Here is a 13,377-nt window from a genome sequence, read left to right on the forward strand (position 1 = left end):
ATCTTCTCTCAAATAAGGCCAATTAGCAAAAGAGATATGATCACCATTGATTGCCCTCCCTCAACATTCAATTCCCTCACAAGTCCATTTGGAGCTTTAATGCTCATACATGTGTCGTGAATCACAATAACATCTTCCTTTGAGTAGGAACTTCTATCCATGTCCATCAACGACACCAATTTCTGCATCACTTGACTGAACTGTAGAGCACTTAAGTGCTCACACCTAGCTTAGATAACCCCTTATGAAATTATCAATGGAAGGATAGAAGCTTAACAACATGAAGGAGAAATTATTGGCAAGCATAAGGAGTTCAATCATACACCATATACTTGTAAACTCATTTGATTTTCTTAAGGCTAACCACATAGAATATGAAAATTTAGAATCCAATTTATTGGGACTAGTGCATGGTGGTCTTAAAACATTGATGGCTGTTGGTATAGACCGAGATAGTCAAAACATCACTATGTTTCCCATGGGACATTGCTCTTCTTAAATGATATTCTTTTTTTCAATTGGCAACAACTCAGTTTTATTGCATCTCCATTGTCACATTCATAATTGGTCCTCTAGCATGCATATGTTTGCTTAGATTCATAAATCTGTTTTCTTGTCCAAGCCAAAATATGCATGTACACAAACAATGTCAAACTTCCCCGCCATACAGAGTTAAAATCCCTCAGCCACCCCCTGTAAGAGCATCAAAGTTTGATTACCACATGCAAAGTCTAAGCAGCCAAACATCTGGAAGTTTAGCAAATAAATATACTGATCTAAACTATTAAAAAGCACCACAATGATAATTTGGTTTGTTGATATGCTCAAATACACAGCCAGGTGAAGCATGGATAGCCAATGCATATGATTATACTTTATAATATACGTATACACAAAGAGCAACACTGAAATTTGTCCCGTTTGACAAAACTGGTAAAACTGGAAATTAGACTGTTTGTCAAGAGTTTATGGAAAGCATGCTACATGGCAGTGAAGCCATATCTCTGATGTTAGAAAATTCGATACTAGCAATCATCATCTTGGACAAAGAAAATGCGCATGTTATTAAAGTGAACGTTTGAACTCTTTTATGTGTTAACAATGGTTGGTATTAATCTACTGTGGAGTGGTGAGAAGTACAATTACCGTTAAAATATATAATTGCACTCACTACGTTAGTGCTCCTACTATCCCATGATGATGAGGCATGTTATCCCATTGACCCTGCATCCTATCTGGAGAATGAGAAGACAAGAAACTCAAAATTCCTAATAAAAAGACAACTCTGGAACTCATCCATTTAGAAAGGGAAAATATCTTATCTTCACGTATTTATATAACCCAGCAATATACAATATCAAAATTTTACAGAGTACTGAACCATATAGCTCATGCTAAGACAAGGGCTGTTGATCAGAATAGCTATAGAAAACTACACCATCCCATTCAAATTTAAAAAAAGTATGGTTCTAGGCTTCCTGTATGATGATAACATCAAAATTCATTGCTTTTGATCATTTGGCATGACTCAAGGGTTTGATTTGCAATTACTTGTAGAGACAAAAGGCCTGTACACATGAAAATTAGGTTCTCAGGCCCTCAGTCTCTAGTAATGAGTAAAAATAGCAGATAAATATTCCTCACATAATTTTAACTAGTCTTTTCAGTCAACCTGACTTAAAATAAGCAGTTCAATTTACAATCCCAAAAGCCGTTAGAATCAACCATTGCCTTGCAATCATTATCATTTCTATGAATTTATGCAAAAGATATTAAAGAGATCAGTTGCTGACACCTACCTCTCCAGCTGCCAATCTAGTAGAAATCTTGCTTCTGACTCATCTCTGCCTGAAAAAAGCAACAATGAACTGTCACAAAAAGATGAGCGAGCAACGAACAACATCCTCAAAAAGGTGCCACTACCAAATCAATATTCATAACTGAACACAACTATTGGTGGTAACATTCACACATCAAGACATTTCTCATAGCATAATTATCCCAGCTGTCTGTTCGGCAGTATCGCAGGCCAGATATGTCAGTGGGAGACGGCCAGTTGGCCAGATCTGGAAGTGGGGAGCAGACAGGGCCCTCACCTTTATACAGGGGGCATTATGCTATTGGCAAGCACTTGTGAAAGCCACTGAAACTCCACCGAGGGAGCACATAGCCGAGCACTGTGAGGCAGAGTTAGAAACAGACAAACAAGCTCGCCACTGAGCATCCAAAGGTAGCACTTTCCTGCCGGCTGTAGGGTCTCTGTAGGACCATCAACCTGCATGGTTTGACTAGTGTTTTGAGCAATAAATCTTGAGACCACACGTTGAAGCTATTCTTGAAAGGCACTTGCACAAAAAACAGATGGGACAGTTCCCACAACTAATATTGGTGACTCTCGACAACATGCTATAATTACATTTAGCACACGGGATATACGAATCAAGTTTCTTTGTCAATCTCACAAGCTTAAAGGTACTAAGATAGGGGCTGCAAGACAGAAGATGGGCTGCACTGGCAGAGCCTATTTGTAGGCCTGGCAGTACGTAGATGTAGCAGCAGGTTGGAGGCTGAACAGGAGCAGTCAGGGCATAAATCTGCAGTCAGGTATGCAGGAAGACCTGGTCCATGAGTGCAAACACCAGTCAGGTGTTTGCATCCTTTGAAGGGCTCTAGCCCACCATCCTTCCCTTATAAAGGAGGGGGGATCGTTGCACACTAAAAGCAGCAAATACTGAAGCCCTTTAGCAGGCAGAATGGGCTGAGGAGGTGCAGCTTTGTCTTATGTGAGATCTCAGCATTGCAATCTCTTGTGGATTGCCATTTTTACCCAGCAGCTTTGCTGGAAGAGTTCAGCTCTCTTCTGAGCAGTGTACTGTGTTTCCTTTTGTGGATGAATAAAGCCTGAGTTCTCTTTCTCTCCTCTCTGCTGTACTCTATGAGTAAGCTTTCAGTTTGTGAGTACATCTATAGGTGTTAGGAAAGAGTTTCATACTGCATTAGAGGTTCAAGCAACTGGCCTCTATTTCTAACATGGTATCAGAGCCATCAGTGAGACCTGTTGTATTCACTTTGAAGGAAAAAGTCCCTCCAAGTTCGAAGACAACCCCGGTTCAAGAGAGGTGCAAGTATTTGTTTGGTTGCGACAATAAAACCTATTCTCTATTTTCTGTAATTTCAGAAACTATGACCCTCCCATGATCATCCCAAACTTCAGAGATGCGGGGAAGCTGGATGGGGTCAAGATCCAGACCACCTTGTGGCGAAGAAGCTCTGGAAGATAACAATGGGAACAGAACCAAAGACCAAGAAGTTAGAATTATTATCATATTCTAGGCAGTGGCCAATGTATTGTAATAAGTAGGTTAGCGGCACTTTTCCCTCTATGAGGTTTTTCCCCCTAACCACAGTCTGATCCCTAACTACGGTTAGTGGATAAGATAGGGTTTTGTCACTTAGAGAAAACCCCTCACTTCTCTTTTGTACACACTTCATTTCGTCCCCTATTCAGTACACTTACATTCAGCTCACTCTCTCTCTCTCTCTCACTCTTGCTCTCCTTTTGTTCACATTTGGTATCACAACCTCACCAAGCTCCCAGAACCCGACTTCCTGCTCAACCCGCACGTGCCACGCCGCTGTCCGTACAGCTGAGTCCGTACGACCTGCTAGCTTGACGTACGGCCATCCCGTACACAGTGTGCAGCTCCCGTCTGTACACTGCTGCCTTGAGCTCCCGTCCGGAGGCTGTCCTCCGTACAAGCGTACGGATCTCGTACTGTCAGCCCGTACACGTTGTTTGTACTGTCGGCCGTACCTGTCAGTCTGCACCAGCGCCACCATCAGTTAGCAGCTCGTCCGTACAACAGTACGATCAGCCGTACTGTTCCATATACCACACAGTGCCGCACGAACTGTACTGTATTCCGTACAGTTCTCGTACCTGCACCGACCGTACTGTTCGTCCGTACCCCGCACACACGTAGAAGAGCATCTGTACACAGTACAAATATCCGAACAGTTCTTGGAAACCGTACCCTTCCGTGGCATACGTACACTGAACAGGCTTTCTTTGCAAGGTCTTCTTCGCAGGTTCATTTGCAGACAGCCATTGTTTGGCTTAGTTTTTGGGAGCACATTTGGGGCTTTGGCAGACAAATTGCAAACTTGGGGCTTTCAGTCAATTTGCCCTCTTTCCCTTGCAATTTCATCCCAAAAATTGGGGCTTTTGGTTTTGAACTGCAATTTCAGGCATTTTTGGGGGTTTCAATTAATTTGCCCTCTTTTGAATGCAATTTCCTTGAAGAAATTGGGGCTTTTGGCATTCGGATGCAATTTGGCAATTGAAAGACCATTTGGGAGGTTTGCAAGCAGTTTTGGACTCCGTGTGAGTCAATTTGCAGACTTTTGCCACTTTTTGCAGATTTTCTTTGCAGATTTTTGGGCATTTGCGGAGCACGGTGGCGCATTTCAAGCCTTTGATAGGCTGTGACAATATTTGTCACTGTGGACAGATTCTCTTTGGCAGATTTTGGTTGTGCATTTTTCATCCCAGGAAGGGATTTTACTTGTTCAGTTTGCTGTGTTTTTTAGTTTATCTGGCAAAAATGGCTCAGAACAACCCCAATGAGGTGTTTGGGGTCCTCACACAGGAGGATCAGTTGGATGGCACTAACTACTCCTTGCGGAGTTTTATGGTTCGCAACATCTTGGTTGGCAGACATCTTTGGGATTATGTCAATCGAGATGAAGCAAGACCAGATTCTATGGCTACACCTGTGGAGGTTTGCAAGCAGTTTTGGACTCCGTGTGAGTCAATTTGCAGACTTTTGCCACTTTTTGCAGATTTTCTTTGCAGATTTTTGGGCATTTGCGGAGCACGGTGGCGCATTTCAAGCCTTTGATAGGCTGTGACAATATTTGTCACTGTGGACAGATTCTCTTTGGCAGATTTTGGTTGTGCATTTTTCATCCCAGGAAGGGATTTTACTTGTTCAGTTTGCTGTGTTTTTTAGTTTATCTGGCAAAAATGGCTCAGAACAACCCCAATGAGGTGTTTGGGGTCCTCACACAGGAGGATCAGTTGGATGGCACTAACTACTCCTTGCGGAGCTTTATGGTTCGCAACATCTTGGTTGGCAGACATCTTTGGGATTATGTCAATCGAGATGAAGCAAGACCAGATTCTATGGCTACACCTATCACTCCTACAGCTCGAGGCAGGGGTAGAGGTCAAAATGCAGCACAAGTAATTGGAGCTGCTGCTCCAATGGCTCCCACAGCACAGTAGAAAAGATGGGATTCTAGGGATGCACAAGCTCTATCAGTGATTTCTCTTTCTGTCAAGAGGTTCATTATTCCTCACATTCAGCCATGCAAGACCTCAAAGGCAGCTTGGGAGATATTAGATAGTATGTTTGCAGCAAGAAATGATGCCAAAGTTTCCTTCCTGAAGAGAGAGCTATCTCATACGCATATGGATGAGGGAGATTCCATGAATACTCACCTCACAAAGCTTCAAGATTTGAGGGAGCAGTTGCTGAATATTAATGAAGTTATTCCGGATTCAGAGATGATTACCACCACTATGAATTCTCTTCCTGAGTCCTATCTTGGTTTCCACACCTCGCTGAATTTGTCATTGAGGGGGAGCAGCAATCCTCTCTCTTTTCACGAGTTGGTAGGACTTCTGTTGCAGGAAGAGCAGACACGAAGAAATATGGCAACACAAGCTGGCGAGCATGCCATGCTTTCTAAGTTTAAGCCCAAGGGAAAAGGGCAGCAAAAGCAACATGCCAATCAGCCCGCACATCAGCATAAAGCTGATTCAAGACAACCCTCTCATAAGGCTAAGGGTGATGCAGATAAGCCTAAAAAGAAGGCATTTGTCACTACTGCAAGAAGCCAGGTCATTATATTGGTGAATGCAAGAAGCGCATAGCTAAAGAAAAGAAAAGGGATTCAGGTATGGCTGTGTCAAATGCATCAGCTCCTCATGCACATGATGGGAGAGATGTTACAGCTAACTTTGTGGAAGAGCACTCTGCCTTTTTGTCTTGCATTTCAGATTCTTCAGTGGATAGTTCAGATACTACAGCCACTATTGATGATGATCCATATGCTTTTTTGACTTGCAGTTATGATCCTTAAAAGGATGCATGCTCTCTCAGTGTCAATGAGACCTTGAACACTTGGTATTTTGATCGTGGTACTTCCAAGCACATCACTTCCAAGAAGAGCCTTTTTACATCTCTGCATCCTCCACCTACTAAAAAGAAGGTAACTCGTGCAAATAATTCTTCTTATTCAGTGTGTGGAGTGGGGGACATCATCCTTACATCCACTGATGGCACAGATTTCAGAATTTCATATGTTCTTTATGTGCCAAGTATAAAGAAGAGTTTGCTTTCAGTGTCCTCTCTCAATAGAGGAGGATTTTAGGTTATATTCGATGATGCTAAGTGTGCAGTCAAAGACAAAGAGAATGACTATGCTTTGATGTTGTCTAGCACTTTGTATCGGGGTCTTTTTCAGCTAGATATATATGAGAAAAGATCCGATCTTGCACTTTCAATGAGCACTCCCACTGCTGCGATGCAGAATCGGGAGTTATGGCATGCCAGGTATGGGCACATGAGCTATCGCAGCTTAATGACACTTCAGAAGCATGCTATGGTTAATGCATTGCCTTCTTTAGAGTCACCTCCTCCTCATGCATGTGAGGGTTGCATCCTTGGCAAGATACATAGATTTCCTTTTAAGAAGGATGGTGCAGTGAGAGCTAGATGTAAATTACAGCTCATTCACAGTGACGTCTGCGGTCCCATGAGGAACCGTCTTTTGGTGGTTATCTCTATTATGTTACATTCATAGATGACTTCACCAATTACACTTGGGTCTATGGTCTTAAGGCAGAATCAGAAGTGTTTATGCATTTCAAACACTGTGGCTATGGTTGAGAATGAGACAGGACTCAAGGTGCAGACACTTCGCACAAATAGAGGGGGAGAGTATATGTCTCATGAGTTTGAGGCATTTTTGAAGAAGAAAGGCATCACGCATCAGCTTACAATGAGACTCTCACCTCAGCAAAATGGCAAAGCTGAGCGCAAGAATCGCACTCTTATGGAGATGGATGGATGCATGCTTACCAGTAAAAAGTTGCCTCACAGATTTTGGCTCGAAGGCCTCATTGTGCAAACTATGTTTTAAATCAGGCTCCCACAAAGACTTTGAAGACAATCACTCCCTATGAGGCATGGCATGGGAGAAAGCCTTCAATGGATCACTTCAGAGTTTTTGCTTGTGTTGCATATTCCCACGTGCCTGTGGAGTTTCGACATAAGTTGTCAGATAAGGCACTTAAATGCATCTATTTTTAGAGAACTCAGCACATACCCATGCTGAATTTACCATTCCAGCTCCTTCAAATGATGTTTTGAGGGGATGCTTCCTATAGCATTTGGTTTCCCACCTGAGGCTCATGCTAAAAATCAGAATTTACAGCAACCTCCTCCTCATCCACATGCCCCGATTCAGCCACAGGCTGATTTTGTACCTCCGTAGGGTGTGGATGAAGTTGCTACGCACGAGATTCAAGAGATACACACAGCCAAAACAGTCCCGAATTGGTTGTTACAGACTCTAAGGGAGAGTAGGCTTGAGGCCCCATTGCCTGGCAAGACTCGTAGTGCAATAAGGCACACAGGGGGGGCTCTTTCAGTTGAGACAACTTATGCAAGTACTCTTCTTGATGAAGGACCTGACTCCTTTGAAGAAGCAAAGGATAATGTGCATTGGATGCATGCCATGCACAATGAATTGCACTCTATTGAGAAAAATCAGACTTGGGATGTTGTGGATTTGCCACCAGGTAAGCACACCATTGGTACCAAGTGGGTTTTTAAAGTGAAAAGGAAGCCAGATGGGTCCATTGATGGGTACAAGGCAAGGCTAGTTGCCAAAGGCTATGCATAGAAGAAGAGCATAGATTATGAGGAGACTTTTGCTCCTACATCTCGGATGATCACCATAAGTTCAGTTATTGCCATGGCTGCAAATTTTGTTTGGAATGTCCATCAGTTGGACATAAAAACAGCTTTCCTTAATGGGGACTTGCAAGAAGAGGTTTATGTCAAACAACCTCCTGGATTTGAACTTTCTCGCAATGCACTTCAAGTTTGCAAGCTTAACAAAGCTTTATATGGGCTGAAACAAGCCCCACGTGCATGGTATGCCAAGATTGATGCATTCCTGGCAAGTAAGGTGTTACATAATAGTCCCACAGAAAGCACCCTCTACATCAAGAAGGATGGGGGAGATATTTTGGTCATCATTCTTTATGGTCAAATGAGGAGATAATTGCAGATTTCAAAGCTAAGTTGAAAGGTGAATTTGACATGATAGATTTGGGCATGTTAAATTTTTATTTGGGGATCCAGTTTATACACAAGCGTGGCATCGTTATGTCTCAATCCAAGTATGTGCAGAAGCTCTTGGATAGGTTCAACAAGCATGACTGCAAGCCTATAGCCACTCCCATTGAGCCAGGGATGAAGCTTACTATGTATGATGCAAGTGAATCAGTGGATGTCACACTTTACAGCCAGGGTGTTGGATGCCTCATTTATTTGTGCAATACTAGACCCGATATTCAGTATGCAGTATCTCCGGTGAGCAGATATATGCACAACCCAAAGACAACACATTGGCAAGCTGTAAAACGCATCTTCCATTATTTGCAAGGCACAAAGTCTTGTGGCTTGATGTTTCCAGGGGGGGTGACTTGCATATGCATGCTTACAATGATTCAGATTGGGCTGGAGACTATGATACCAAGCAGTCCACTAGTGGTAATTGTTTCTTTTTGGGCAAAGCTTGCATTTCTTGGCTGAGCAACAAGCAATCTACAGTGGCTACTTCCTCATGTGAAGCTGAGTACAGGACAGCTTTCACAACAACAGTTGAATGTGTTTGGCTGCGACGTTTGTTCGGTGATCTTTGTCTCTTATTGGAGGATCCTCCTCCAATTCTCACTAATAGTCATAGTGCTATGGTAGTGGCAAAAATTCCTGTGTTTCATGCTCGCACAAAGCACATTGAGGTTCATTATCATTATGTCAAACAGAAATTGCATGCAGGGGAGATCAGTATGATCTATGTGTCAACACGTTACAATGTTGCAGACATCTTCACCAAAGCACTTCCACATGAGAAGTTTGAGGCACTTCGCAATGCCCTAAACTTATCTCCTTTTGGTGATTAATCACTACCTTGTACACCACATTGGCACTAAGGGGGGTGTTAGAATTATTATCATAGTCTAGGTAGTGGCCAATGTAGAATAATTATCATATTCTAAGCAGTGGCCAATATATTGTAATAAGTAGGTTAGGGGCACTTTTCCCTCTATGAGGTTTTTTCCCTTAACCACTGTCTAATCCCTAACTACGGTTAGTGGATAAGATAGGGTTTTGTCCAAGTACCCCTCACTTCTCCTTTGTATACACTTCATTTCAGTCCACTATTCAGTACACTTACATTCAGCTCACTCTCTCTCTCACTCTTGCTCTCCTTTTGTTCACACAAGATGCTTCAAGAGAGTGGTCATGGTCGTAGATCCGAACGCGCTTGAAGAGTGGGAGGACAAATACACACAAGCGAGGGCAAAACTACAACAGACTCCGTCATCCCGCACATCCAAAATGCGAATACATCTAACAAGGCGTGGACCATTCTAAGAGACTTGTACAAGACGAATACAATATGTCTCCAATCCTATCCCTCCAAAATCAATTGTTCACAATGAAGATGGAGGAAACCATCTTGTGAATGCAAAGGTGTTGAAGGATTAGTTGGCAACTGTCGGCAACAAAGTGGACTCAAGCCAGCTAGTAATGCTCGTTCTTGGGACGCTTCCAGGAAGTTTCAAAGGCTTCGTTATCACCGTGAGACATAGAGGACCAAGCTTGTTACATTCAAAAAGCTCGGCCCCTGCAGGAGAGACTATACGAGAGCAACAATGACAAGGCATTTCTAGCAAAAGGAATAGACAAGGGCAACACCAGAAGGGTAAGCCCAAACAAGAATCCAAGGGCGACAAGTCGAATGATGCAAACAAGAAACCATGTTTCTACTACAAGAAATTATGTCCCTTCGCAAAAGATTACAGAGAAAAAATAAAAAAGATCGGGAGAGGAAGAGGGAGGCCAAAAGCCCAAGGAAGAGCCAAACAGGAGATTTGTTCCTAGTCATTGAGCATTGCTCTGCACATGCGATGACTAAAAAGAAACAAGGGTGGTATGCTGATATTGAGGCATCACGACACATATCAAATAAGAAAAGTTGGTTCAAAGTCATGGATACAACACATCGAGACTCAAAGGTGATCGTGGGAGACAACTGGACGTGCCCTGTGAAGGCTATAGGGAGTATTCCATTCATAACAGACTCGCGAACTAAGAAGGTAACTCCCGATGTACTCTAAGTTCTTAATATTTGCAAAAAACTTAGTTCCTGTGAGACAATTGATAGGGGGAGGCAACCTGAGATGCCCTATGAAGGATATAGGAAGTATTCCATTCATCACAGACTCAAGAACCGAGAAGGTAATCCCTGATGTACTCTCTGTTCTTAATCTTTGCAAAAAGCCAGGATGAAGGTGGAGCTTGAAGATCATGAGATCCTAGTTAGATCAAAGGAGACCGAACAGATTATGGCTCGAGGAGTCAAAAAAGATGGATTGTATCGGATCAATGCATTGTTAGTCCATGGTAACGAAGATAGCTCCAGACTATGGCATGTGAGGTTTGGTCATGTCAACTATGGTACCTTGTAGAAGATGTTAAAGGGAGAGATGGTGAATGGACTTCCACCAATAAAAGGCACAAAAGTAGTCTCCGAGGCTTGCTTGACGAGCAAGCAACATTGCGAACCATTCTCGAAGGAGGCCACATCCAAAGCCAAAGCTCCGCTAGAGTTGTTCACTCCAACATATGCAAACCACAGTCAACTTAGCCCATCGCACAATCACGCTATCTTCTAAACTTCATTGATGACTGTGGCCACATGACTTGGGTTTTTTGCCTAGCTAAGACATAACAAGCTTTTGACAAGTTCAAAGGAAGAAGAGTTGAAAAGAGAGTTTGGGAAAGATGTAAAGACTACAAAGGGGGAGAGTTTACTTTTGTAAGAAGAATGTGTTAGAAATGAAAATCCCACCAGAGGGTATTCTGCAGCAGAAGACTGATAGATGAGCCCAGGAATTACACGCGGAAGTGTTTCACTACGGAATCAAACTTCTTAACTTGTGTGTCCTTTAGATGTGTGTGGAGACCAATAAATAGACAGTGCATCCAAGACAAATATAAAAGCAACAATGATATATTTCCGTCCGTCCAAAACTGGACACAATACAAAAGAGATGCGGAGTCCCACCAAACCATGGTCCTCCGATCGTACCAAAAGTCCTACTATCTACCCGGCACCTCTAGATCTCCGAGCCTGCGTGCTCCTCTGAGCTTATGCAGACTCTGTGTCCCATGACCCCTTACACCTTACTACCCAAGTAGTCAGCCTAGGTGGGCAGCCTCTCTTGAGCTAAGTCTACAGCCTTCTAGATACCTCCTTCAACTCCTCGATGTAAGCCCAAGGAAGATCCTCAACTGCTCCTCTCTGCTCTGTGAATTGCTACTGCAAGTGATGCCAAGAAGGGACCCAAATGGTTGCACCAATCATGTTGTAGATCCACTTTCTCAAAAATGCCTCGTAATATATGAACGGAGGACCGAATATATACAAAGAAAAATGTCCAAAGCTAAGTGCTTGGTACATATAGCAAATTCCATGATTTTTCCAAACCGCTTGGTTTAATCCCAATCACCATGGCTATACAATCGCCTAATTCAACTTTTCTAGACAACTTGCTTTAGGGTGATATTGCTAATATACTCATAAAAGTCATTTGTAACCAACTAAGAAACAATCTAGGCGATGGGATGTCAATTGCTCTATTGCTCTCTCATGTCAGGATGAAAATAAATGTAAATGAAATGGTGTGGGAGGGCTATCAAATAGAGTCAAATACGACATGTCTCTAAGAGGAGGGTACTTAAAAGGTCTCTTGACGAATGCCTCCAACTCGGCCAATGACAACACAAAAGGACAAACAAGATTTAAGGATCAATGGACTGACGAACCAAGTAAGAACAGAGATTAGGTTTACATAAACTTCTCTCGAGTAAATGATGTGAAGGTTAGAGAGCAACCTCGAAGACCTGCTTGAGATGGTCTAGTTCCTTGTCAAGATCGTTAATAGATTGATTGTAAGCTTGCATTGGAGACGACTGGCTTGTAGTTTGAACCTGCACATCAAGTTCGATAGCTGCTTCAAGATGCAGGCCAGGAAACGTGCCGTACAAGGAAGCCTAAAGCAAAATTTAGAAGCTCGGTTTGGAGCGCACCTTCATAAGAATCTTATACTGCAGCGGGTGAGGCAGCTTGTAGCCCGAGAAAAGAACATTAGGATCCCGGTGAAGCTGCCTGTTGTCATCGGACAAAGAACATCATCACCAGTCCACTACCATAACCTAAAGAAAATCGTATGTAACTTGAATGACGCATGACCCAACCACAAAGGTAACAAGCATCAATTTATATCTGGAGATTCAGGGGAAAAGCCATGCCCATGAGCAGCGACAATTTAACATTTCGTGCAAAACAAGTCTAACGACAGAAATTACATGCGTACGAGGTTGCCGATAGTGTGGTCCTCCCTCTGGATGGTGAAAGTGGCCGCGTTCATAATCTTCATGTCTCGTTCGTAGGTCACTCTGCGGGCAACAATTGCAAAGGGCAAAAAAGGGAAGGAATCAAAAAAGCGATGGAGAAGAGGGGAAGTGAAGAAGGAGGAGGTGAGGCCACGAACTTTTTCATGCCCTCGGGCACGACGAAACGCTCATAGCGATCTGGGGCGTTCATGGTTGCTAGCTCCGAATGCAATCTACAGAACGCTTCTTCTTCTTCTTCTTCTTCGTTGTATAATACCACTCCTCTACTTATATCCAAGCTTCCACACCTAACTCATCTTCACTCCTCACTCCTCTATGTTAAGTATCTTCACATCACCTCCAATTAGGCTCTTCACACCCTCCTACACTTGGTCCCCCTCCAGAGTGCAGACGGTAGAGTCATGGCGAGAGATCGTGGGTTCATGACCCACCTGTAACAGCTGCATTGCAACTTTCCTAAGGGAGACAGCCCTCACCCAGGCACTTGCGTGGGGGGTGTCTTGCCTCAGGCCCAAGCTTGTTGGGCAAGCGGCGGCGGCGAATTGTGCGACCACCCCATATGGCATGTTGCATTCAATTTTCTACTTGGGCG

The 13,377-nt window shown here is 43.2% G+C and overlaps 1 protein-coding gene across 2 annotated transcripts; it reads right to left on the reverse strand.

Annotated features, from left to right (window-relative positions):
* Positions 1–1,299: 1,299 nt before the first annotated feature.
* Positions 1,300–13,108, reverse strand: NRPB11 (DNA-directed RNA polymerase, RBP11-like protein). 2 transcript variants are annotated; one of them, XR_015543329.1, is made up of 7 exons: positions 12,923–13,108; positions 12,738–12,827; positions 12,459–12,537; positions 12,264–12,359; positions 2,097–2,275; positions 1,800–1,848; positions 1,300–1,568 (listed from the first exon to the last, which is right to left on the reverse strand). XR_015543329.1 is itself a non-coding variant. In XM_087395674.1 (6 exons), exons 1-5 carry the CDS (start codon positions 12,973–12,975, stop codon positions 1,816–1,818), a joined length of 351 nt encoding a protein of 116 aa, XP_087251800.1. In that variant the 5' UTR covers positions 12,976–13,083; the 3' UTR covers positions 1,300–1,568; positions 1,800–1,815. The 2 variants fall into 2 exon arrangements, 1 of the variants encoding a protein (XP_087251800.1); XM_087395674.1 differs by lacking the exon at positions 2,097–2,275 and having other exon boundaries at positions 12,923–13,083.
* Positions 13,109–13,377: the final 269 nt, after the last annotated feature.

The sequence above is a fragment of the Dipteris shenzhenensis genome, chromosome 24 (genome assembly GCF_047967505.1).
Source record: "Dipteris shenzhenensis isolate YYH24624 ecotype China chromosome 24, Dip_SZ_1.0, whole genome shotgun sequence".
NCBI lineage: Eukaryota > Viridiplantae > Streptophyta > Polypodiopsida > Gleicheniales > Dipteridaceae > Dipteris > Dipteris shenzhenensis.